Source organism: Rhinoderma darwinii, chromosome 2 (genome assembly GCF_050947455.1).
Source record: "Rhinoderma darwinii isolate aRhiDar2 chromosome 2, aRhiDar2.hap1, whole genome shotgun sequence".
In the NCBI taxonomy this organism is placed as follows: Eukaryota; Metazoa; Chordata; class Amphibia; order Anura; family Rhinodermatidae; genus Rhinoderma; species Rhinoderma darwinii.
This window is the reverse complement of record NC_134688.1, coordinates 313,558,215-313,584,782: the sequence shown is the minus strand read 5'-3', so window position 1 is coordinate 313,584,782 and position 26,568 is coordinate 313,558,215. Positions and strand designations below refer to the sequence as shown.

General features: G+C 43.0%; 1 protein-coding gene across 4 annotated transcripts in view; it reads left to right on the top strand.

The window, feature by feature from the left end:
- Positions 1-26,568, top strand: part of DCAF6 (DDB1 and CUL4 associated factor 6) — a 712,682-nt gene that overhangs the window by 12,061 nt on the left and 674,053 nt on the right. For all 4 annotated transcript variants that reach the window (XM_075853536.1, XM_075853533.1, XM_075853534.1 and 1 more), the window contains exons 2-3: positions 15,194-15,315; positions 18,882-18,943. In XM_075853536.1, coding sequence (XP_075709651.1) covers positions 15,225-15,315; positions 18,882-18,943 — 153 coding nt within the window. In that variant the 5' untranslated portion in view covers positions 15,194-15,224. The remainder of the gene's footprint in view (positions 1-15,193; positions 15,316-18,881; positions 18,944-26,568) is intronic.

The following is a 26,568-nucleotide window of genomic DNA, read 5'->3' as shown; positions in this document are numbered from 1 at the left end:
CCATTTGCTTTCAGCAAAGTATTTTAGCCACATGAAACCTCAAATATCGGATCAAGTGGTGTGGGATGATTGTGTGATGCCTCTTGCTCACCGACGTGACGGTTATTGCACTTGTCGCAAACTGCGAGGGACAGAATCCTCGAACTGAGAGAGCTTGGTTTATCACTCTAGCAGATTTCTACATGCCTAGGCCAAGATGTCAGCACTGTTCAACGTTGCGTGTCCTGGGGGTTTGGAGAACAACAACGAACAGGAATGACTGCAAAAGGTACGCAGAGGCTAACCTCTGCACGGACGGATCGTCTGATTGGAAGAATCCATTCTGTACTGCAAGTGAAATTGGACGTCCCATCCCGAGCCTAGGGCGGCAACCAGTGCAGACACAAACCTTTGGAAGGCGTTTGCACGACATAGGGCTATGAGACAGATGTCCAGCTACAGGTGTTTCATTGACCACACGCCACCGCTCTCAAAGGCTATCATGGTGCACAGCAAGGCGGCAATGGAGGCTGGAATGGAGGTCTATCCTCTTCAGCGATAAGTCTCGCTCTTGTCTTGGGTGAAATAATAGCCGTAGATTGATCTGGAGACCACGTGGGCAACGCCATGAAGAGGCCTTCACATAGGAACGGCATACCTGTCCTTCTCCCGGGATTATGGTGTGGGGTGGCATAATGTACATCAGCCGGACCCCTCTAGTCTTCATTTCAGGTACGCTAACAGCTTGGCGTTACATTGATTTGGTTGTGGAAGCAGTAATATGGCTATTTCTCCAAAGTGTCCCAGAAGCCTTTTTTTCAACAAGACCACGCCAGGACGCATGTTGCACGTGCTACTGTGAGCACCCTCTATGGCCTAAACGTGCTACCATGGCCTGTAGCGTCGCCGGACAATTGCAAAGGTACCTGCCAGCAGCCAATCTTGATGATTTGCGTGCCCAAGTGCATTCAGCGTGGCATAACTGTAGCGTCCATGGCCGCGGGCCGTCAGGTTCACTCACCTCCCGATGCCCGCAGCCATGGATCTGTGAGCGCTGGTCCCCGTCTCCTTCCTAGGAGACGCCAGCGCTCACTACAGCTTCGTTCGGCTGTGTCCAGTAGGGTACGCTCGCGCCCCGGCCTTAAAGGGCCAGTGCGCGCAAGAAGGAAATCGTCATCACCATCAACTGCCACGATTTCCTGGTCTATAAGAAGGCCCCTGGCCTTCTAATCCTTGCCTGAGCGTTGTTAGTTTTCCCAGTCTGTCTTGCAAATGGTCCCTTAGTGTTTCCCGTTCCTGTTGTTACCCGTGCCTTGTTCCCCGTTCCTGTTTCCGTGCTTTGCCTAAGTATCAAGTCGTGCCACGTCCTGTTTAATCTGCCACGTCCTGTGTCATCTGCCACATCAGGAGGAATCCACCACGTCTGGCGCAACTTGCGGCTCCTGTGTCATCCGCCACGTTTGGCACCATCCGCTGCACCCATCTCATCTGTGCCAGAGCTGCGGTCACCATCTGGACTATTCAGGTACCCTTGTGCGGGACATTGTATTTCTGGGGTTTCCTGCGGTTTATCCAGCTGCCTTCCCGCTACGGCGGTACGGCCTAGTGGGTCCACTAACCCGCTTCGTGACAATAACATTCCACACACAAACATTCATATCCTCATTGACAGCATGTGAGTGGAATTCTGCGCGTGCGCTCTTACTCTATACTGAATAAATCAAGATGTTTTGAATATTTTGTTTTTTTATCATTTGCATATCATTAACCTGTTTATTGATCCTGTGAGTTCCTCGATTACAAAACTTTTCCTTTTTGGTGTTGCAATTTCAATATTGAGGAATGTAAATATTAGGATGCTTTTTCTCCTATATCCCTTGGAAAAATGTAAAATGTCTATGTTTTTTCAGACCAAATGTTGATTTTCATTTTCACGGCCTAATTCCAATAAATTCAGCAAAAACCTGTGGGGTCAAAATGCTCACTATACCCCTAGATAAATTCCTTGAGGAGTGTAGTTTTCCAAATGGGGTTACTTTGGGGGATGGGATTCCACTGGTTTGGTAACACAAGACTTCTTCAAACCTGACATGATACCTAAAATATATTCTAATAAAAAGGAGGGCCCAGAATTCTGGCCAGGCACGGATGTGAGCGGTCGCACTGAACCTTAGCTCCGTGCGCTGATCCCTGTAATTCATCCTGTGGAGAAAGTATTTCAGCCAAAATGCCTTACCTGTTGAGGAAGAAGGGTAGGAAACCCACTCGGCACATTATGGGCCCCTCAAAGATTCCTGGTGGAAAAACTTAGAGAATTCTCCAGGAACTCGGGACAAGATGGCGCCCGGGGTGAGACTTCCTCGTCGGCACATGTTCAGGCTGGGCAGCCTGCTATACTCACCACTGCAGAGGAGGCTGCGGCTCCCGAATTGACACTGAAGCAGGTGTCAGAGACACTCCTGGCTGCGATCCTGGAGATGCGCACCTCGGTTACCACTAAAGTGGAGGAGGTGAAGGTGGATGTCGGCCTGATGCGGCAGGACCTCCATAATCTGAGAGACCGGGTTACTCAGGTTGAGACGCGGGTTTCAGACCTGGAGGATGTTACGGCAGCCATGCCGCGCACGCTAATTGACCTCACGGGGAAAGTGCCGTTGTGGCGCCAGAAGGCAGACGATCTTGAAAACCGGCTGAGAAGAAACAATCTGAGGATTATCGGCCTTCCTGAAAGGGCGGAAGGACCTCGGCCGGATGAATTTGTTGAAAAATGTTTGAAAGACCTATTCCCGGACACCATATTCTCGTTGGCCTTTGCTGTTGAAAGGGCGCATAGGGTGTCGGCTAAACCACCACCGCCTGGAGCGAACCCTCGGCCTTTGCTGGTGAGGATGCTAAACTGCAAAGACCGCGACATGGTGCTGCAAGCCGCCCGACGTAAAGGAGAGATCAGGTTTGAGAATACGTCGGTATCCATCTTCCCGGATTTTTCCCCGGGGTTACAACGCCAGAGGGCCTCATATGCGCACGTCAAGAGGCGACTTCGTGAGTGCCAAATACCATATTCTATGGCATATCCTGCGTGCCTGAGAGTGGTGGATGGAGAGAGATCTGTGTTTTTTGCTACCCCGGAGGCGGCCGATGGCTGGCTCACTAGACTGGGACGCTCTCCTCGCCGCTGATTTGGAATCCATTTTGTGTATGCTGGGGACTGTGAGTTTACAAGATCATACAGTGAATTTCATGAAGTGTTCCCCTGAATTTGTTACTGGTTAATGCATCACTTTGGATACTGATAATTTATGTATTCACGATGTGAGGAGTAGGGGTGCTTTCTAAACCCTGAAAGGAAAAAGGGGGGGGGGAGGGGGTTCTGGAGAAGTGGGGCATCCATTTTGAAGGGCTAAATGTGTATCTGTGATATGATTCTCGTAAGTGTATAAAATGCCCTCCCCTTCCTGCATGCTATGTGTAAGGGAACATGGAATCTTCTATAGCTGAGATACAGCTTGCCAAGGGGTGAAGCCACTGAAAGGTATTACTGTCTAACTTGATTTCACTGTGTCACTACCCTTAACAGTGGAAACAACCCCCTTTTCAGTCTTATGCCATGTATGCATCTACAGCTCCTGTTGAGCTTAGCTGTTCACCGTTATTGTTTAAAGGTTCTGTACTTTTCTGTTTGCCTGCTTAATGATGACATGGAATATAGGCCTCACCAGTGCACACTGATCATGGTAGGAGGGGGCTGCGAGTCCTGTGACCCACTCCTAGGTATATGGCATTGTATGCAATATGGCGACACTTAAAACCCTGTCGTGGAATGTGAGGGGATGGGAACACCAGGAAAGAGAAACATGATTTTTTTCTGTGCTGAGAAGGCACATGCCTCACATTATATTCCTTCAGGAAACGCATCTTATGGCAGATAAGGTGAACATGTTGAGTAAATCCTGGATTCAATGGGGGCGCCATGCCACTAGATCCTCAGCGTCACGGGGAGTGTCGTTGATCCATAGAACTCTCAGATGGGAGGCCTTACACACACGAATAGACGCTGACGGCAGATATGTGTTCGTACATGCTAATGTGAATTCTATCCCTTTTGTTATTTGGGGCATGTATAACCCACCGCAGGGTTCAATAGACATACTCAGCGAGGCCATCTCTTTTGCTTCTACCCATCAGGTTACACGGGTTATATTAATGGGGGATCTTAATCTCACGATAGACCCTTCTATGGACTGGTTTAATGCCAGGAACGTGCCCCGGGACCCCGAGGGTCCCACACAGCTAGCCTCCCTGATGGAGGAGATAGGGTGGTTGGATTTGTGGAGGGTGAGCCACCCGGGACTAAGAGAGTATACGTGTCATACCCCCCAGTTTAACGCATTGTCACGTATTGACTATGTGTTTGGGTCTCTGGCAATTTATTCCAATATGGCATCCGTTGAGCATCTTCCTAGGGGGGTATCGGATCATAGCCCGATTCTTTTACAACTGAATCAGCAGTCGGAGGGCATGCAGGGTCCTCTCAAGATATATCCCTTCTGGTTGCAACTGTTTCAGGGCAGTGATAGAATACCTGACCAATTAGATTTATTCTTAGAGGTTAATTCTCAGGAACAGAATGGAGCATTGCTATGGGATACATTAACCCGTTAGTGACCGGCCCATCGTGTTTCTACGTCGGTCACTAACGGGCCTTATTCCGATGCCATAGACTTTTTACGTCGCGGCATTGGAATAAGTTTACAGAGCAGGGAGCTGTCAAATCTCCCTGCTCTCAGCTGCTAGAGGCAGCTGAGGGCTGGGAGCGTCCCTGCTCTGCCGTGTGAGATCGATATTAGTATCGATCTCACCCGTTTAACCCCTCAGATGCATTGCTCAATAGCGAGCACCGCATCTGAGTGGTTTTGGAGAGAGGGAGGGAGCTCCCTCTCTCCCCCACCGACACCCGTCGATACAATCGCCGAGTGTCTGTGTCTCTAATGGCAGCCGGGGGTCTAATAAAGGCTCCCAGGTCTGCCTGTAGCGAATGCCTGCTAGGTCATGCCGCAGGCATGACCTAGCAGATGCCTGTCCGTGTTAAACGGACAGGCAGTAATACACTGCAATACAAAAGTATTGCAGTGTATTATAAATGCGATCGGAGAATCGCATATTATAGTCCCCTAGTGGGACTAGTAAAAAAGTGGAAAAAAGTTTAATAAAGTTAATTTAAAAAAAAAATGTGAAAAAAAATGAAAAACCCAGCTTTTCCCCTTACAAAATGCTTTACTATTAAAAAAACAAAATAAAGTTAAAAAGTTACACATACTTGGTATCGCCGCGTCCGTAACGACCCCGACTATAAATCTATTACATTATTTAACCCGCACGGTGAACGCCGTAAAAAAAATTAATAAAAAACTATGGAAAAATTGCTGTTTTCTGTGAATACTGACTTTAAAAAAATGTGATAAAAAGTGATCAAAAAGTTGCATCTACTCCAAAATGGTACCAATAAAAACTACAAGTCGTCCCGCAAAAAAAAAGCCCTCATACAACCGCATCGGCGAAAAAATAAAAACGTTACGGCTCTTCAAATATGGAGACACAAAAACAAATAATTTAGAAAAAAATGCGTTTTTACTGTGTAAAAGTAGTAAAACATACAAAAACTATACAAATTTTGGTATCGTTGCAATCGTAACAACCCGCTGAATAAAGTTATTGTGTTATTTATACCACACGGTAAATGGCGTAGATTTAGGACGCAAAAAAGAGTGGCGAAATTTCTGATTTTTTTTTTTCTATTCCCCCCCCCCCCCCAAAAAAAAGTTAATAAAAGTTAATCAATAAATAATATGTACCTAAAAATGGTGCTATTATAAAGTACAACTTGTCCCGCAAAAAACAAGACCTTATACAGCTATGTCGACACAAAAATAAAAACGTTATAGCTCTTGGAATGCGACGATTGAAAAACGTAAAAAATAGCTTGGTCATTAAGGTCCAAAATAGGCTGGTCATTAAGGGGTTAAAAGCATATCTGAGAGGTTGTTTACGATCTTCCATCTCTTTGTTAAGCGCTCCTCCGCTAGACAAGAAGTGGATCTAGCACAGAACTGCAGGGAATTGGAGGATAAATTTGTAAGGGACCCTTCCCAGGTTAATAGAGAAGAGTGGCTAGCTGCGGGTAGACAATATTTGCTCCTTGTTAGGGAAAAGGCAGCTAGAAGGATATTTTTTTCCAAACAATCATTTTTTGAACACGGTAATCAGTCAAGTAAGCTGCTGGCACACATAGCGAAGCAGAATGCCATGTCTCCCCCAGTGCTGCACATATCCCATCCTACCCAGGGCACTGCTACCATGCCGTTAGACATACTAAACCGATTTGAAGATTTTTATAGGGAGCTTTACACATCAAAGGCACAGTACTCCATGGAGGACTTAGACACCTATTTGGCTGGGGCAAGCTTTCCTGTTTTATCAGAGGAGAATAGAATAAAGTTAGAGGCCCCATTTTCGGTGCAGGAGGTTACATAGTTAGTACGGCTGAAAAAAGACACATGTCCATCAAGTTCAACCAAGGGACGGGAAAAGGGAAGGAAAAATTTCTATACATAGGAGCTAATACTTTTTTGTTCTAGGAAATTATCTAACCCTTTTTTAAAGCCATCTACTGTCCCTGCTGTGACCAGCTCCTGCGGTAGGCTATTCCATAGATTCACAGTTCTCACGGTAAAGAAGGCTTGTTGCCTCTGCAGCTTGAACCTTTTTTTCTCCAGACGGAGGGAGTGCCCCCTTGTTTTTTGAGGGGTTTTTACATGGAACAGGATTTCACCATATTTTTTGTATGTGCGATTAATATATTTATATAAGTTGATCATGTCCCCCCTTAGTCGTCTTTTTTCAAGACTAAATAGGTTTAATTCTTTTAATCTTTCCTCATAACTTAAATTCTCCATGCCCCTAATTAGCTTCGTTGCTCTTCTTTGTATTTTTTCCAACTCCAGGGCATCCTTTCTATGAACTGGAGCCCAGAACTGAACTGCATATTCTAGATGAGGCCTCACTAATGCTTTGTAAAGTGGTAATATTACATCCCTGTCCCGCGAGTCCATGCCTCTTTTAATACACGACAATATCCTGCTGGCCTTTGAAGCAGCTGATTTACATTGCATGCTGTTATTGAGTTTATGATTTACAAGTACACCCAGATCCTTCTCAACAAGTGACTCCCCCAGTGTAGCTCAACCTAGGACATATGATTCATGTAGGTTGTTCGTACCCAGATGCATAACTTTACATTTATCTACATTAAACTTCATCTGCCAAGTGGATGCCCAAACACTTAGTTTGTTTAAAGAGGCTCTGTCACCAGATTTTGCAACCCCTATCTGCTATTGCAGCAGATCGGCGCTGCAATGTAGATTACAGTAACGTTTTTATTTTTAAAAAACAAGCATTTTTGGCCAAGTTATGACCATTTTTGTAGTTATGCAAATGAGGCTTGCAAAAGTCCAAGTGGGTGTGTTTAAAAGTAAAAGTCCAAGTGGGCGTGTATTATGTGCGTACATCGGGGCGTTTTTAATAATTTTAATAGCTGGGCGCTCTGATGAGAAGTATCATCCACTTCTCTTCAGAACGCCCAGCTTCTGGCAGTGCAGATCTGTAACGTCACTCACAGGTCCTGCATCGTGTCGGACACATCGGCACCAGAGGCTTCAGTTGATTCTGCAGCAGCATCGGCGTTAGCAGGTAAGTCAATGTAGCTACTTACCTGCAAACGCTGATGCTGCTGCAGAATCAACTGTAGCCTCTGGTGCCGATGTGTCCTCGCTCGTCTGACACGATGCAGGACCTGTGAGTGACGTCACAGCGTGATCTGCCAGAAGCTGGGCGTTCTGAAGAGAAGTGGATGATACTTCTCATCAGAACGCCCAGCTAGTAAAAGTATTAAAAACGCCCCGATGTACGCACATAATACACGCCCACTTGGACTTTTACTTTTAAACACACCCACTTGGACTTTTGCAAGCCTCATTTGCATAACTACAAAAATGGTCATAACTTGGCCAAAAATGCTTGTTTTTTAAAAATAAAAACGTTACTGTAATCTACATTGCAGCACCTATCTGCTGCAATAGCAGATAGGGGTTGCAAAATCTGGTGACAGAGCCTCTTTAAATACGCTTGCAATTCATGAACATCTTCCATAGACTGAACTATATTACATAGCTTGGTGTCATCTGCAAAAATAGAAATAGTGCTATTAATCCCATCCTCTATATCATTAATAAATAAGTTGAATAATAGTGGTCCCAGCACTTATTACCGGGGACCATTCAGAGTAGGAATCATTGACCACAACTCTCTGGATACGGTCCTTGAGCCAATTCTCAATCCAATTACAAACTATATTTTCTAAACCTATAGTCCTTAATTTACCCATTAGACGTCTATGGGGGACAGTGTCAAATGCCTTTGCAAAGTCCAAAAACACTAAATCCACAGTGGCCCCTCTGTCTAGGCTTCTGCTTACCTCTTCATAAAAACAGATTAGGTTAGTTTGACAACTTCTGTCCTCCATAAAACCGTGCTGGCTGTCACTTTTATAATACAATTTTTTTGTCACATAATCCTGTATATAGTCCCTCAATAGCCCCTCAAACATTTTCCCCACGATGGATGTTAAGCTTACTGGTCTATAATTACCCGGGGAAGACCTAGAGCCCTTTTTGAAAATAGGCACCACATTTGCCCTGCGCCAGTCCCTTGGCACTATACCAGTCACTAGAGATTCTCTGAATATTATGAAAAGGGGGACAGAAATAACTGAACTAAGCTCTTTAAGCATTCTAGGGTGTAACCCATCTGGCCCCGGAGCCTTGTGCACATTTATTTTATTTAATTTAGCTTGGACCATATCAACATTCATCCAATTCAGTATATCAACAGCACTGGCACCGGCTACATCAGCTGCTCTTTCTTCTGTTGTATATACAGAGCTGAAGAACCCATTTAGTAACTCTGCCTTCTCTTGATCCCCTGTGATCAACTCCCCATTACCACTATCTAGGGGTCCTACATGTTCAGACCTTGGCTTTTTAGCATTTATATACTTTTTTTTTAAATTCGTTTATTCAAAATATCACATACAGAGTATCACAGCAATTGGATATGATATGACAACATCCATGATGACAGTATGTGTACAGTATATAATATAAGCATTAAAGACCGTTATCTTTATGGCAATACTCTACTAGTCATTTGTCAATCAATTAGTGAATTACAGGATTATTACATGCTGTTTTCCATATATGAAAGGGAACATTTATATAGATAGATCAAACAAAACAAAACAGGTCGCCTATGTCGCATTACAAGGTCACAAATATTATTGCTCTATCTTCTGCCTGAGAATCAGCATTTATATACTTGAAGAATTTTTTGGGATTTGTTTTACTATCCTTGGCCACCTGCCTTTCATTTTGTATTTTTGCTAATTTTATTACATTTTTACAGATTTTATTAAGCTCTTTATATTTTACAACGGCTACAGCTGTACCCTCAGATTTGTATTTTTTAAATGCCCTTTTTTTATCATGTATTGGCCCTTTCACAGAAGGTGTAAGCCATGTGGGGTTTAATTTGAGTCGTTTATACTTGTTACCTATAGGAATAAATTTTGCACTATAATAACCAAAAGTAGATTTGAAAATCTCCCATTTATCATTTGTCCCATTATTTGACATTAGTTCTTCCCAGTCTATATCCTGAATTGCAGCCCTCACCCTGGGGAAATTGGCTTTCTTAAAATTAAATGTTTTTGCCCTCCCAGCCTGCGTTTGTTTTTTACAGTATAGGTAAAATGTAACTATATTGTGATCACTGTTACCGAGGTTTTCACGAACATTGACATTCCCAACAAGATCTGCATTATTAGAAATGACCAGATCAAACAGAGCTTCTCCTCTAGTCGGGTCTTCCACAAACTGGCCCATAAAATTTTCCTGCAACAGGTTGAGGAAATGTCTCCCCTTTGCAGTTGAAGCTGAACCATGACACCAATTAATATCCCGGAAATTAAAATCTCCCATTATCACTACAGTACCCGCCTGTGCAGCCCGCTCCATCTGTTTATATAGCTGACCTTCCATCTCCTCAGTTATATTGGGGGGTCTATAGATTACACCAAAAGTAATTTTTTCCCTTTCTAGTTCCACCCACAAGGTTTCAACCTCCTCACAATCTTCACCCACTATTGTCTCTTTCACACTCGCCTTCATATCATTTCTCACATACAGACATACACCACCGCCTTTCCTATTTGTCCTGTCTTTCCGAAACAGTGTAAAACCCTGTAGATTTATAGCCCAGTCATGTGAAGAGTCCAGCCATGTTTCAGCAACACCAACTATATCTATATTTTCTTCAAGTATCAAGGCCTCCAGCTCCCCCATTTTGCTTGCTAGACTTCTGGCATTTGTGAACATACACTTTAACTTGCCTGTCAGTTTTTCACTTTTATCAGAAATGTGATTTGACATTATTTGGGCATTTTTTTTTACACTGCTGTACTGTAACGAAAGGATCTCCTTATCTTGTTGCCTAGTCCTCTCCCCACATTCTGTTTCTCCCCGCACCAATATAGTCTGACCCCTCTCTAACCTGGCTACCCCTTTTTTTTTCTACATTGACCTCCATCCTCAGCCCTAGTTTAAATACTCCGCCACCCCAGCTAGAATTCTCTCCCCCAGCACAGCGGACCCCCTTCCATTTAGGTGCAAATCATCTGCAGAGTACAGTTTGTACCCCAATGAAAAGTCAGCCCAGTGCTCTAGGAACCCAAAGCCTTCTCCTCTACACCAAGACTTAAGCCATGCATTTAACTCCCTGAGCTCCCGCTGTCTTTCCTGTGATGCGCATGGCACAGGCAGTATTCCTGAGAATACAACCTTGGAGGTCCTTCCCTTCAGCTTGTGGCCTAGTTCTTTCAAATTATTCTTAAGGCTCCTCCACCTACCATTTATTCTGTCGTTGGTACCCACATGGACCACGACAGCTGGATCATCACCAGCCCCCACCAGGTTGTGGACTGCTTGTCTTCTATGACCAAAGGAAAGGATTCGGGTCTGGACAGCCTACCCCTAGAGGTGTATCTTCAGTATGCGGATGTTTTATCTCCCCAGCTGTGATCTATTTTCGAGGCCGCTTTTCAGAGGGGTGAGCTACCTGACTCATTAAAAGATGCTGCCATAGTTGTCATTTTGAAACCGGGAAAATGCCCAGAGGAGTGTGGATTGTATCGCCCGATATCCTTACTCAATGCCGACTATAAAATTCGAACTAAATTATTAGCTAATAGACTCAGTGGAGTTATCACAGATATTATACATCCGGATCAAACCGGTTTCATCCCGGGCGAATCCACATCGGATAATATACGCAGAACTCAAATAGGTTGGTGGGAACAACAGGATTGGGCATTGGCCTCATTGGATGCGGCCAAGGTTTTCGATTCGGTCGAGTGGCCTTTTCTGTTTGAGGTCCTCCGCAGATTTGGATTTGGTGAGGGCTTCATCAAATGGATTTAAATCTTGTATAAAGTTCCTAGAGCATCGGTGGTGGTTAATGGGATTCTGTCCCCCTCCTTCAGCCTCCATAGAGGCACAAGGCAGGGGTGCCCCTTGTCCCCTCTTCTGTTCGCGGTGGCTATCGAACCCCTGGCTATCCGCATCCGTCAGGACGCGGCTTTTCAGGGCATCCGCATAGGACCGCGTGAGGATCGTATTGGTCTTTACGCTGACGACATGATACTTTATATGGCTAATCCTAATGCCTCCTTGCCTAGAGCAATGATACTTCTGGAAGAGTTTGGTCGGTTCTTGGGCCTATATATCAATTGGAGCAAATCTTTTCTTATGCCTCTTAGACCGGATAACTGTGGGTGGGGCGCGTGTATCCAGGGCTTACAGGTGGTCTCATGTTTTAAATACCTGGGGGTCCTTATAGTCAGGGATAGTGCAAATTCATATGACCTTAATATATACCTTTTTGCTAACGTACCTGAAAGATAAATTTGCGATTTGGAAGGCGCTCCCTATATCGGTTGCGGGTAGAATTAATTTAATTAAGATGATAGTGTTGCCCAAGATGTTATATTTACTGGAGCATGCAGATTCCCTGGTCCCCAAACGTTTCTTTACCCTGGCGGGTTCCTTATTTTCCTCCTTTGTGTGGGGGGCGAGCCGTCCTAAGCTTAAACTTCGCACGCTCCAAAGACCCAAAGATAAGGCTGGGGCCGCTTTACCTGATATGTTCCTTTACTATTTGGCAGGGCAGCTAAGGTATATTAAATCATGGGTGGCAACGGATCAAATGCCTTATGCGGAACTCCATCTACCTCACTTCCTCCGGGTACCTTCTTTGTGGCCAATACTTGAGCCGCACAGTTATAGCCTTAGGCACTCCTTGTCAATACTTAAACTAGCTAGGCAGGTTTGGTCCCATGCCAAGACAGTCTTGAATTGTTCACACATAGTTGCCGAAATGCCTCTTTGGTCTCACCCGGATATGTCTCATTTCTGGGGTTTGCAGGACTCCGCTTTTTGGATAGACCTGGGAGTAACAGAGGTGCAAAACCTGATTGATGATGAGGGACATAGGTTATCTGCCAGAGAGATACAGGATACCTTCCGGGTACTGGATGGAGATACATTTAGAAGTGTCCAGATTAAGCACGCTTTGCATTCCCAGTTCAGGGAGGATCAGAGGTCTATTTCTTCACTGCCGCTTATAGGAATTCTGAGAACTCGGGGACCTAGGGGGATGATATCGGTCCTATATACTTACCTTTTGTCTCAGAGGGTCGCTCACGCTGAGTTGTCGGTAGAGGTCTGATCGAGGGGTCTTATCCCTACATTATCCGCAGAGGATTGGGGGGAGGCTGTGGGGTCGCATCTCGTGGTCTCGCCTGCAGCTAATGATAAAATGACGCAACTGTACATCATACACAGATGCTATATAACCCCTATCAGGCTATTTCGTATGGGACGGGCATCCAGCACACAATGCCTTCGCTGTTCTCAAGACCAGGCCGGTTTCGATCACATGATGTGGCTGTGCCCAGACATAGCAAATTTTTGGAATGAGGTAACACAACTGCTATCCGCAATTATGAATCGTTCGGTTCCGTGTGAACCCGGACTCTGTTTATTGGGGCTGCTGGACACAGGGGTCTGGACACATTATGAGGGAGCCTTCCTACGAGAAGCCCTGTTCTTAGCTAGGAAAGCGATAGCCATCCGTTTGGATGGGGGACACCTCCCCAGATGTCTCTCAATGGAAAAGACTAGTTAACTCTATTCTCCCATATGAAAATGTGGTGTATAAGCATAGAGGATGTCAACATAAGTTTCTGAAGATTTGGGGAGGGTGGTGTTCTTCACCTCTTGCCTCTTTCAGCGTGGGCGACCTTAGAGCTTCCTTACCACACAGTGTATTGGGGGAATGAGAGTCATTTGGCTTGATATTCTCTAACTCACTTGTTTTCCTTGAGCAAGGACACGCAATGAGAATGGACCTTGAATTTCTGTGCGATCACTTATACGTGGGTCTCTTACCTGCCTGCGTGCATTGGTATTAAGGGGTCTATTGCGACTCATTTCTATGTATTATGTGATATTGCTGATTACCATGAGAATTCGTTATATGCAGGACTGTTAATGTTATGTTTCCATGAATGGATTTTGTATGTAAAACTACAATAAACCGAGTTTAAAAAAAAAAAAAAAGGGCCCAAAATGTACAAGGTGCTCCTTCATTTCTGAGACCTGTGTTTCAATCCAGTAGCACAATAGGGCCACATGTGGGATATGTCTAAACACTGCAGAAACTGGGCAATAAATATTGAATTGCGCTTCTCTTTTAAAACCTTTTGTGTTGCAGAAAAAAGTGGATTAAAAATAAATTTCTGCAAAAAAAATTACATTTGTAAATCTCCACTCTACTTTGCTTTAATTCCTGTGAAACACTTAAAGGGTTAATTTTTTTTTCTAAATGCTGATGTCAGATTTGAAATACGAGGCGCTGTCAGGTCAAAAGTGGCTGCAGCAGCAAGGAGTTAGAATTTCTGCACACAGGTGCTTTGCGCCCTTTTACAAAAACCCACATACCACCTAATATAAGGTGGCGCTCTATAAAAAAACAACAGAAGAGTGTTCTCAGGTATTGAGTTTATGATGTAATTTTGTCAAAGTACACGTATTTGGCATAGTTTTTTTTTATGGGAGAGAGCAGGGATTAGTTTTGTGAAATAAAATTGTCTGTTTCAACTAATAAGGAAATTTGCATTTTTTTTACCCATATTTTTTCCTATTTCCCCTTAAAACTTTTCAAAAATGAAAAGATTCTTATTGTGTTTTGGTATTTGGTAAAGCCCCCTCTGTTCTTCAAAAAATAATTTGGCCAAAATATAAAAAAAATATTGACCCTTAGAATGTGGCATTCCAAAATGTAATTTTGCTGTGGACAATAATTCATCTGATGGTTTTGGTCTTGAAGTGGTTAATCCACATGGTTCATTCTCACCTTCTAAATGTCAAAGTTGGAAGTGAAAGCTACTTATTGGGAAAAAATAGAAAAAAAACACAAACTTATTTCTTCCATTAGAGTGAGATCAGTGGAATTGTCACCCCGAAAGACTGCAGCAGTTTCCAGTACAATACATGTGGATAGGGTGTTCAGAACCCTAACCGCTTGTAGCGATAAAAAAAATCCACGCTGATTTGAGGGCATGTTGTATATTTTCAAATGTGCAGCATGCCATTCTGTTGCAGATTTTCACCAAGAAAATAATCCTTTTTACTGCAAGATTTAATCTGCCGCAAAAGCTGCGTGTTACACGAAATACCAGACATTTCTCGGCCTTTACGTGCATCTCCATTTATATGTTTCAGGGCTTCCGCTTAAAGTTTAGAAGTCCCGGCACTAAATTGAGCAGTGAGAGTGGATGGTTCTATATCCAAGAAAGCTATACCAAGCCAAAATAATTTTCTTCAAAGCTCCTATTAATCATATATTAAATTGGTGTCTGTGTTTGTATATTTTGCAGTCCTATACAGCTGATTTTTTTTTAGGTGTGTTTTTGTTTGCATTGTTCAATATTTTAATATCATAAATAGTGCCATTGTGTCCATTTGTAATTTTGTTTCTTTTTCAGTTTTAAGAATTTGTGAAGCACTACTTGGACAATGTCCCGTTGTTATGATAACCTACTGTGGGATGTAAGAAAACTTACTCTTGGATTGAATGAACCATCTGCTGTGCGTATGAACTATTTGGGTAAGTTATAATGTTTAGTACTCACAATCAGTAGACTTCTGTGGAATATAGTACATCCACATGAATTGTTTTGGTGAATAAAAAGTATGCCGTGTATGTAATATTTTGCAACACTAGCATTACTTGCATCTACACAGGTTGAGGCTACTGGGAAAAAAAATTGGTAAGACTCCCCTCTCTAATGCCATAAAATGCTTGTATAACTTACACTGGACCTGACTATTAGATAATTGTCATCAGGTCTCTCTGATGTCCACAGAATCTAATAACTATCTAATGAGAGAAGCCGGGTCATGAGGAGGGGTCCACATGGGATTACAGTCATCCCTGTGGTCTTCTCCTAATAGATAAAAATTTAGCAAGAAGTTTCTTGCTGCCAAATACTATGGCAGATTCTGCCCTTGCCCGATGATGCTTGTGACTGGGCCACAGCAGCACTGGGGACGATATTGAATGGCCTAGTAGCGAGTCTCTGATTGGAGAAGACTTGGTGAATCGCTGGGTGAAGATGCTATATTTTCCGCTGAAGGAGGAATGTTGCATTGTGGCCTTTGAAATGAATAGCATGAATGTGTCCCGGGTATGCTCTGGCATATAGAGAGGAGGTCTTGAGCATATGGACAGGTTGTAGTCATGAGACAACCCCTTTAAATAGGCACTGCACTTTGAATAAACATTGCATAAGTCAATAGTACAAGCGAATATAAGGAACTTTGTAATATATCTTATTCGAGAAAATGCCTCTTTTACTGCTGTATGATGTCCTCCATGTTGCTGCTGTTTTTATACAGTGCCCACCAAAAGTTCCGGAACACCCTCATAATTTTTGAACGGCTCGAGGTAGAGGGTTGAAATTTGGTGGGATTTAATGGGGTCATAAAATCTACCAGTTAACGCCCCAAAAAAATACCCCCACCCCCTTGGGGGCAGAAATTTTTTAAATGGCACGGGGGGTTGAGTGGGGGCTCATTTGAAAGCTATTTTCAATACAAAAACGATGCTGCAAATGATTTTTAGGTAGGATTTTTTTTTCGCTGAGATATTTAACATTAAAGTTATCATCTTTATTATCGGCTACCGCCGGTGTTGGCATTACCCAAGATGTACCGTGCAGGTAAAATCCTAAATGTGTGTGTGTGCGCATGTGTGTGAGCTTGGGAATGTCACATCAAGGTGACTTTAAATTACGTATTATTACAATCGGGCTTGTTGTGCTCCACTCGAGACAGATGTATGAAGATTATCATGTACAGTGAGCAGAACATCTAAAGCTTTTTCATCATTACTAGCATGTTTGGGTCTTCCGGATCTTGGTTTGTCTTTAATTGAATTGGTTATTTCGAAACGATGAACCGTTCTTTTAACAGTTGACAATGAAATTGGATCACGGATAGGATAAGTGGCATTGAATAAAGCTGCTGCTTCTCGATAGGATCTTATTTTTTCTTCGCCATACCCTCTCATCATCAATAAAGTGATCCTTTCCGTTTCGGTCAAATGCGTTTTGTGATATGACAATAGAAATGTACAAAAAAGAAAATTACTCTCTGAATTAGCGCTCCCTGAAATTCACAAGCGACTACCGAAATGTGTACACATGAACTCATGTTACAATCGTAGACCAGGTCCATTTTGTATCGCCGAGGCCGATTGTAATAATACGTAATTTAAAGTCCCCTTGATGTTACAATCCCTAGCTCACACGCACACGCGTCCACACACATTTAGGATTTCACCCGCGCGCTACATTTTGGGCAATGCTAACACCCGGCTGTAGCCGATAATGAAGATGATAACTTTAACGTTAAATATCACAGCGAAAAAAAGCATTGTTTTTGTATTGAAAAGAGCTTTCAAATGAGCCCCCACTCGCCATTTAAGATTATATAGCGATAAGAGAGTTGAATTCTCCTGTGTGCAGTGTATAGAAGACCTTGTAGCAGTTAGGCCCTGCCCACTAGCTAAGGGAAAATTGAGAATTGTAAAAGCCTGCAGGGTGGAAAACTGCTAAAATATGCAGAGTACAAATCATATAATGGTCAGGAATGGTCTTATTCCTCATGTACACACATATAGCAGCTTATTCTAAAAAAAAAAGTAATCTGAAAGTTTAGGTATGCTTTAAGGGGGTTAATCCAAGTATAGGATATCAATATCTGATTGATGGGGATTTCAACCCTCGGCACCCCTACCGATCAGCTGTTTTGAAGGGTTTGCGGTGCTCATGCGAATGCTGCTTTCCCTTCATTCCTGTCACTGCTCATAGATGAATGGGAGAAGGCTATAATACTGTGAACCGCCACTACAAGTCCGGAATAAAGGGGAAGCTGACCCGTTTGAGTTCATGAACCTAGATGTGATCGCTAACAGCTGGTTCCTGTGTGTCAGAAACAGGCAGGACCCGCACTCAGCCAAGCAGTCACTCCTGCAAACCTGACGGATTTGGCTTTGACAAGATACAGCTTCTATGTATTGTATAGGGTGCATAGAAGCTGTACCTCAAACTTAAAAAAAAAATATTTAAAAGTTGTATACAATGATATTATTTTATAGTTTTATACATATATATATATATTTATATATATGTGTGTGTGTGTGTGTGTGTGTGTATATATAATATATATATATATATATATATATATATATATATATATATATAAAAAAAATGTACATCAAAGGTTTACATAGCAGCTTTTAAACAATAATACTTTGTTGGGGTAATGCCCAAGTGAGCATAAAGTACTGCCTGAATCTATCCTGAAAATAAAATCACAAATTCCTTGAAAGTGAGCTGTTGTGATGCAAAAAAGTGGTTGCTGCCCAGTGCTCATGAAATGCAGTCTGGTCTAGTCCGCTGTGGACAGCCTCATAAGATTATAGCAATTCTTGTTCCTGCGACAGTTTTATATATTTTTTTTTTGATGAATAGAAAGCATTAGTGAGATGAAAGGAAAAGTAATATGGTAATTAGAAGCAACCAATAAGTTAAATATTCTTTTTTCATATTAGTATGCTTGGTCTTCGATACCACCACTAAGGACCGTTCCTGGTTTGATGTTTATCTAGGAAATTAATCTGAACTTTGTGTCCCTGGTTAAAAAAAATTCCTAACAATGTAGTTTGAAATGGCTACCACTAGGTTACCCTAATGAGTATACCCGAATAATTTGGACAGTGTAAAATGAACAAAAAGATCATTAAATGATAATACATTTTTATACAATGCAGAGATGTGTCATACAGAGAGTCCACCTGTAGGATGCAATTTTCTGGAAGAAAAATGACTTGCCTCCGCTAATAGTAAATAACATGCTTAGCTTGGGGACTTATTCCCGCCTTCACGCTAAACTTTGAGGAAAGCAACTGGGCTGTTGCCTGATCACAATTACATTTTGCCTGCCTTTTCCGCATTGAATGTTGCATGTAGAAGTAGAACAAGGTAAGAATTTGAGTAAGGTAAGTGCTGACTCACCTGCATTTTAATTAAGCTTTCTCCCTATATATGTTGTGCTGCTAAAGCTTCATTATGAATTAAAATCCCTTCACGCTTTTTTTCTTTTAAATAGGGAGAAAAGAGTTTATTCAAAGACTTAAACTGGAAACAACTCTGAATGTACATGAGGGCTGTGTAAGTAAAATTATACAACTATAAAATCAGTTTAAAAAAATCAGCTTCACATTTTCTCACAACCTGTAACTCCATATCTGACTGAATTTCCTTTCCTCCGTTTTCCCTACATGCCCATATAACGGTTATCCCTAAAGAGGGTAAAGACCCACATCTCTGGGCCAGCTATAGACTCGCCCCACCCCCAGCAACAAGAATGCTATTCTAAAACAAATAAAACAACTTACCAAAAAAGAGAAGATGTGCCAAGACTTGCCATAAAAAGTTATAAGTGTATTCACAAGAATAGTACACCTAAGAAAATATACAATAACAAATGAGACACACGACCAGGGTCGACCTTAGGATAGATGGCGCCCCATGCAAAATTATCTTTCGGCGCCCCACCCCATCATAAAAAAAATGCCCCATAAAAAAACAGTATAATGCCCCCCCCACAGTATAATGCCCTATATAGTGCCCCCACTCCGTATAATGCCCCTTTAGTGCCCCCATACAGTATAATAATATTTAATAATATAATGTATTATAACCCCTTCATGGACAGTAGTTTGTCCCCTAATTGTGCCCACACAGTATTATGCCCCCTAAGTGCAACACACACTACATTGCCCCCTGTGGTGCCCCTACAGAGTATAGTGTCCGCTTAATGGCCTCCACACAGTATAATGCCCCCCTCCCCGGGTTGCCCCACACAGTTCCCCACTGTAGATTGTGCCATACAGCCTCCCTGTAGACAGTGCCTTAATCCCCCACCTTCTCCTTGTAGACCGTGCCATACATCCCCCACCTCACCCATGTAGACATTGCTATACAGCCCCCCACCTCCCCCTTGTAGACTGTGCCCTCAAACAAAAAAATTTTTACTCACCTGGGCCCCGTTCCCACGATGAACTGAGCTTCTCCACGACGGGATCCTTGCGTAGCTCGGTGTGATCCTTTCGCATAGTACAGAGTCTACCAACCTTTTCGGACTCGAGGCACCCCTGGAAAAACAAAAATTTCCTCAGGGCACCCCTACCAAAAATTATTTAGAGAAAGACAGAAACCGCTAAAAACGAGTACTACACTCATAGTGTATGCTCACACAGCGTGTTTTTGTAAGGCAGAAAAAAAAATCTGAGGTAGATTTTGAATTGACAGCATTATTTGCCGGGTTTTGGTTTTTTTTTAAGCCGTTGAAGCTAATGCAAAAGACGCAGGCAAAAAAGCACTCCAAACGAGTACCGCAGGTATTTTCTGCCTCCTATTAATTTCAATTGGAGATCAGAGGAGGAAACCACTTGAAGACCATGAGCCCCCTACTCGCAGTAAAATGACCATCAGCCCCCCACTCACAGTATAATGACAATCAGCCCCCCACATACAGTAATGACCATCAGCCCCCCACATACAGTAATGACCATCAGCCCCCCACTCACCGAATAATAACCCCACCGTAAAGAGACCATAAGCCCCCTCAAGTAAAGTGACCATCAGCCTCAGCCCCCCGCAGCGGTGCCCTCATGCCAGGTGTCGCCGCTGCTATACAGCAGTAGCGACGCCACTGAGAGAAGAAACCCGGGTGGAAAGGCAGCTGCTGAGTCGCTGAGCCCGGGCGCTTCTGAAACAATCAGGGCAAGGGAGCCAGTGCGAATTGATGCGCAAATCACGCATTACACACGGATGTGCATCCGTGTGTGGTGCGTGGTTTTTACGCACCCATTGACTTCAATGGGCGCGTAGGTGCATGAAAACGTACCAATATAGGACATGCAGTGAGTTCCACGCAGTGGACTCTCCCTGCGTGAAAACTCACGCATGTGTGAACGGCCCCATTGAAATCAATGGGTCCGTGTGCTGCGCATGATTTCCATCCGCAGCACACGGATGTTATTCACGCTCGTGTGAATGGGCCCTTAGTCTACCTGGATTTGTCCTTTTCAGAGAAGCTCGTGATAATATACTTTAGACCTTCTCTTTTATCCATTATGTTAGAACCAAACGACATGCATGCTGCTATTTTTAGACGCCTCTTGACAAGGTAGGCTGGGGCTTCTAGGAGTCCTGACAAAGCTAGGCTTGGGTCTCGTAATGCTCGTGCAGTTCCTCACACTAAATTCACATCCCATGCTCCAATACGTAAACCATTATATCTCTGCCCCCTTTAGTATAGGCAATGGCACGAGAAAGGGTTTTCCCCTTTTGCCTTTGCTTTATGTTCTTGTAATAGAGCATCTTTTGCAAGCTTTTCGAAGCTGTGCTGTCGTTCGGGGGTGTTTAGATTAGCAACTTATATTTTCAAAGGTCTGCATTCACTAATGAGTTACTCGTCACTCAATGACACACTTTCCTTCCTTCTCTCATGGAAATTATTCTTGACTCTAGCGTACTCCGCAACTACAAAATAAACTTCTCTAAAAGCGATTGTCTTTGTTTTACTCTAGATTCTCATTCACTTGACATACTAAGGCCTCGTGCACACTTACGTCACCGTTTTCACGGCCGCTTTTGACGGGTCCGTAAACCAGTTTTAGCGGCCGTGTGGTTTCCGTGTGCACTCCATGTTTCCGTTTCCGTGCGCCGAGCATGGTACTGTCCAGGGTGACAGTACCATGCTCGGCGCGCGGAAAATACAATTTTAATGTAATAAAAAAAAATTTAAAAAAATAAGTTCATACTTACATTCCTCCTGTCCGGCCTCCAGCGATGACGTTCAATCCATGTCGCCGCAGCAGCCAATCACAGGCTGCCGCGGCCTCGACAGCCAATCACAGGCGGCCGCTGCAGCCAATCACAGGCTGCCTCGGCAGCCAATCACAGGCTGCCACGTCACAAAAGAAGGTCGGACTGGAGGAAGAAGAGGGACTCGTCACCAAGACAACGACCGGGTATGTATGAAAGGCTTTTTATTTTATTTTTAATCAGCAGCCTCTTTTCTCTATCAGTTATTGATATAGACAAGTGGCTTCCGATTAGTGTAATATTTTTCTAATGTTTTTCTGCCCGCCCGGCGGTTGCTAGGGAACGGCTCCGTCACACACGGACGGCACACGGATGCCTTCCGTGTGCCTTCAGTTTTTTTGACGGCCCCATTGACTTGCATGGGCCTCACGGTCACGGAATCCCGGACCAAAGTAGGACATGCACTACTTTGGATCGGAAAGGAGCAACGGACAGTCAAAAAAACTGAGGTGTGCATGGCCCCATTGAAATTAATGGGTTCAGGGTGCTATCAGTGACAAAAACGGATAGCACCCTGAAGGAAAAAACTGAAGTGTTCATGAGGCCTAAACAATTTAAATACCTTGGAGTGCATATCCATTCTGACCCAATGCATGTCTCGGAGTTAGAGTAGTGTTAAAAAAAAACTAGAAGTGAGTTTAAAAAGCAAATAAAACGCCAAATCATTATAACTTGTATTTGCCTAAATACAAATGCACTGGAATTACTACACTAACAAAATGTATCCAGTTTGTGTTAATCCTTTACAAAAAGTAAAAAAAAAGCAATATTAGACTGTTCAAAAAAATAGTGCCAGCATTTTTCTTTAAAAACCCCAAAAATGTAATGTATAAACTGAAAAAATGTTTCAGATTTCACTTTACTGAACTAATATTTAGTGGCATAACCACTGTTTCTTAGAACTGCTTGATATCTGTGTTGCTTGGAGTCAACCATCTTCTGGCACTTCTGAACAGGTATTCCAGTCCAGGAAGATTGGACTACATTCCACAGTTCTGCATTTTTTGGTTTTGCCTCATAAACCGCATTTTTTTTATGTCACCCCACAAGTTCTCTATGGGATTGAGCTCAGGGGATTGAGCTGGCCACTCTATTACCTCAATCCTGTTTGTCTGTAACCAAGATGTTCGAATACTGTTGTGTTTTGGGTCATTGTCGTGTTGAGACACCCATTTCAAGGGCATTTCTTCTTCGGCTTAGGGCAACATGATCTTAAAGGCATGGTGTTGCCCGAAAAACATGTTTGTTTTTTTTTTATTAAACATTTAGTGTGTGGGTGATTAAACATTGTTCAAATTTTTTTTATTTTTTTCACGAGTCAGGAAATATTATAAATTATTTCTAATTTATAATACTACCCATTTTTGGTCACTAGATGGAGCTATTTCCCAAAATTGCAGCATTGCAACATTGGGTTAAAAGCTCTCGCTCTAGTGAGCTCTCAGCATCCCCCCCTCCTTTATCCTGGCTAGTGCCTGGATAAACGAGGGGTTTGAACGGTGTAACCTCCTACACTGTGTGTCGCCATTTTTTGAGCTAACACACAGCGTAGTAGGTTTACATACAGTAGTAAACACACACAAACACGAACATACATTGAAATCTCTTACCTGCTCCTGCCGCCGCGGCTCCCTCCGGCCCGTCCGCTCCGTTTGCTGCCGCTGGTCCAAGTGCACAAATCCGGAAGCCGCGACCGGAAGTAGTAATATTACTGTCCGGCCGCGACTTCCGGTCCACAGGAAAATGGCGCCGGACGGCGCCAATTTAGAATTGGACTGTGTGGGAGCGGCGCATGCGCAGTTCCCACACAGACGCCGTACACGGAAGTCAATGGGACGGGAGCCGTTCGCAGTCCCTATGGGACTGTGGCTGCCGTATTCCATGTCTGTATGTGTCGTTAATCGACACAGACAGAAATGGAACAAAAAATGGCAGCCCCCATAGGGAAGAAAAAGTGAAAAAATAGAAAAAAGTAACACACAAATAAATAAAAACGTTTTTAATAAAACACTAACATAAAACTGACATGAAAAAAAAAATTTTGGTGACACTATTCCTTTAAGTATTTTTATATATTCCAACTGATCCATCTCATCTCTTGTATGCGATAAATAGGCACAGCACCATCATATCATGATTTTTGCAGCACCATGCTTTACTCTCTTCACAGTGTACTGTGGCTTGAATTTAGTGCTCGGGGGACATACTGTCTGTGGCCACAAGATCCAAAAAGAACAATTTTGCTTTCATCAGTCCACAAAATGTTGCACCATTTCTCTTTGAGCCAGTCAATGTGTTCCTTGTCAATTTTTAACCTATTTAGGACATGTCTTTTTTCAACAACGGGACTTTGCGGGGAGTACTGTTTGATAACATGGCTCCACTTAATTGTCTTCTGATTGTAGCAGTACTCACTGGTAACTTCAGATCTTCTTTGATCTTTCTTGAGGTGATCACTGGCTGAGATTTGCCATTTTGGCTATTCTTCGATCCATTCGAACAGTAGTTCCCCGCTACCTTCCGCGTCTTTCAGATTTTGGTTTCCACTTCAAGGCATTTGAGATCATTTAACTGAACAGCCTATAACTTTGCTGCACTTCTCTATATGTTTTTCCCTCTCCAATCAACTTTTTAATCAAAGTATGTTTTTCATCAGAACAATGTCTGCAACTACTTATTTTCCCCAGTATTTCAGAAGGAAATGCACTATAACCAACATGTGAAATATTTGCCACCCCCCCTACCTTTAAATAAGGGCCAAAATGTACACTTTTGTTATTCCACAGAATGACACCAATTTAACTCCTCACTGCTATTATTTTGAACAAGCCCCTTTCAATTAATGATTTAATACCTCAGAATGAGCGGCATGCATGTCCTAATTGTTGGCTCTGGTTTGTTTTCTATTACTCTACTACACTTACAAGTAAATTATTTTTCTACGTAGAAATATCACTTCTGTCAAAAAGATTGATTTATCAGGTTAATGATTGTCATGCCTGTGTGGTATGTGGACCCACTGGGCCGCTTCTCCGTTGCGGAGTAGCAGCTTGCCAAACTACAGTCATTAACCGTCTCTGGGTTAAGGGTACCAGGGAGGATGTTCAGGCAGATGCTCGGAGTAGCAGACACGTGGCAGAGGTGATGCTTGGTGTGGCAGATGACAACACGACTCGCAGCTCAGGAACAAGCACAGCTACGGGATACAGGATAAAGGTAGCAGGATATGGGAACACTGGGAGCAGAGCAACAACTAAGGGACCATTTGCAAGACAAACATGGGAATACAACACCAACGCTCAGGCAAGGAGTTGAGGGGCAGGAAGTAAGGGGATAGGTTATTGAACATTTAGTTGGTGCACAATAGTAGTCGAAGGATGCAGCTGCGTGAGTTGGCGTCTCCTAGGAGGGAGACGCCGACAAGCTTCCAGAGTCCCGCGGTCGCGGCTTCCGGGAGATGTTGAACTGCTATTTTTTTTTAATATGTCTATCAAGTTTAACAAAGGCTTTGGAGAAAGGGATGGGAGAAATGATAGAATGTTGTTTTACCCCTATTGATCCAGAGAAAGGTTTTAAAAAATAAATAAAACTGTAAATAAATATAAAAATGACCCAATCCAACTGGATCAAAAAGTCAAACGAGTTCTATACATTGACGTAAGATTTGATATTTTTCTGTTCTAGGAAATGATCTAAGCCTTTTTTAAAGCCATCTACTGTTCCTACTGTGACCAGCTCCTGCGGTCGGCTATTCCACAGATTCACAGTTCTCACAGTAAAAAAGGCTTGTCACCTCTGCAGATTAAACCTTTTTTTTCTCCGGACTGAGGGAGTGCCCCCTCGTCTTTTGGGGAATTTTACATGGAACAGGTTTTCACCATATTTTTTGTATGGGCCTTTCATATATTTATACAAGTTAATCATCTTATCCCTTAATCACTAAATTTGGATTGTTTGTACTTGACCTATCTGAATGGAATACGTAAAATGTCTTGTGGCTTGGAAAACTGTCCTCTATTCATGCTTTTTGGACAAAAGTACTGGATCTGACCCCCACAATCAGGGGTGTGTCAGTTTCTAATGAGCCCTCGTTCCTTCTGTTATCTAAGTTACCAATCTTGATCCAAGCTCTTTAAAAGAGTATTTTACACTTTGTCCTTTTAGCTGCCAGTTCTGTGATCAAAAGATTATGGCATAGCACCCACCCACTTAAGTTACAGACTGGTTCACAGTCACAGTCGTCTGCAATGACTAGGAGAACTGGTGACTAAACAAAGTCAACATCCAAGGTCCGCAATACTACATGGCAAGAACTAGATCACCTTTATAGCCTGCCCCACATACAAATTTTAGATGTGATCTACCACCGGTTTTATAACATTCCATGATCTCTTCCTTTATTTTGCTCTGTTTCGTCATGCTGGCTAGAGATGAGCGAACTTATGAAAAGTTCGGTTCAGCTGGTTCGCCGAATTTCATGAAAAAGTTCGATTCGGACCGAACTAGTTCTGACCGAACCTGTAATACAAGAAAGCCCCTAAAAATCGTTTATAACTGTTTAAAAGCCCTAGAAGCCCTGTATAACACTCTTAGGTCACCCATGAGTGTATCCAAGTACTTTTGAGCTGTCTTTAAGGCAAAGTTAGTGTCAAAGTTACGCCAACATGTATGACTATAGGAAAACGGATGGGACACGGTGATAACTAACAGAAACCACTGCACTTGTGCATGTTGTATGCTTAATGCATTGTTAAAAAAGGTACAAAAATTAACCATTTTTGGCGGCAGATGCCTGCCAGGGTTCATACATATAAGGTGGTAAAAGAAGAAGCAATGGCTTTTGACAAGCCCTCAAAAAATGTACCCTTTATGGTGGCAGATGCCTGCCGGGGTTCATCCAT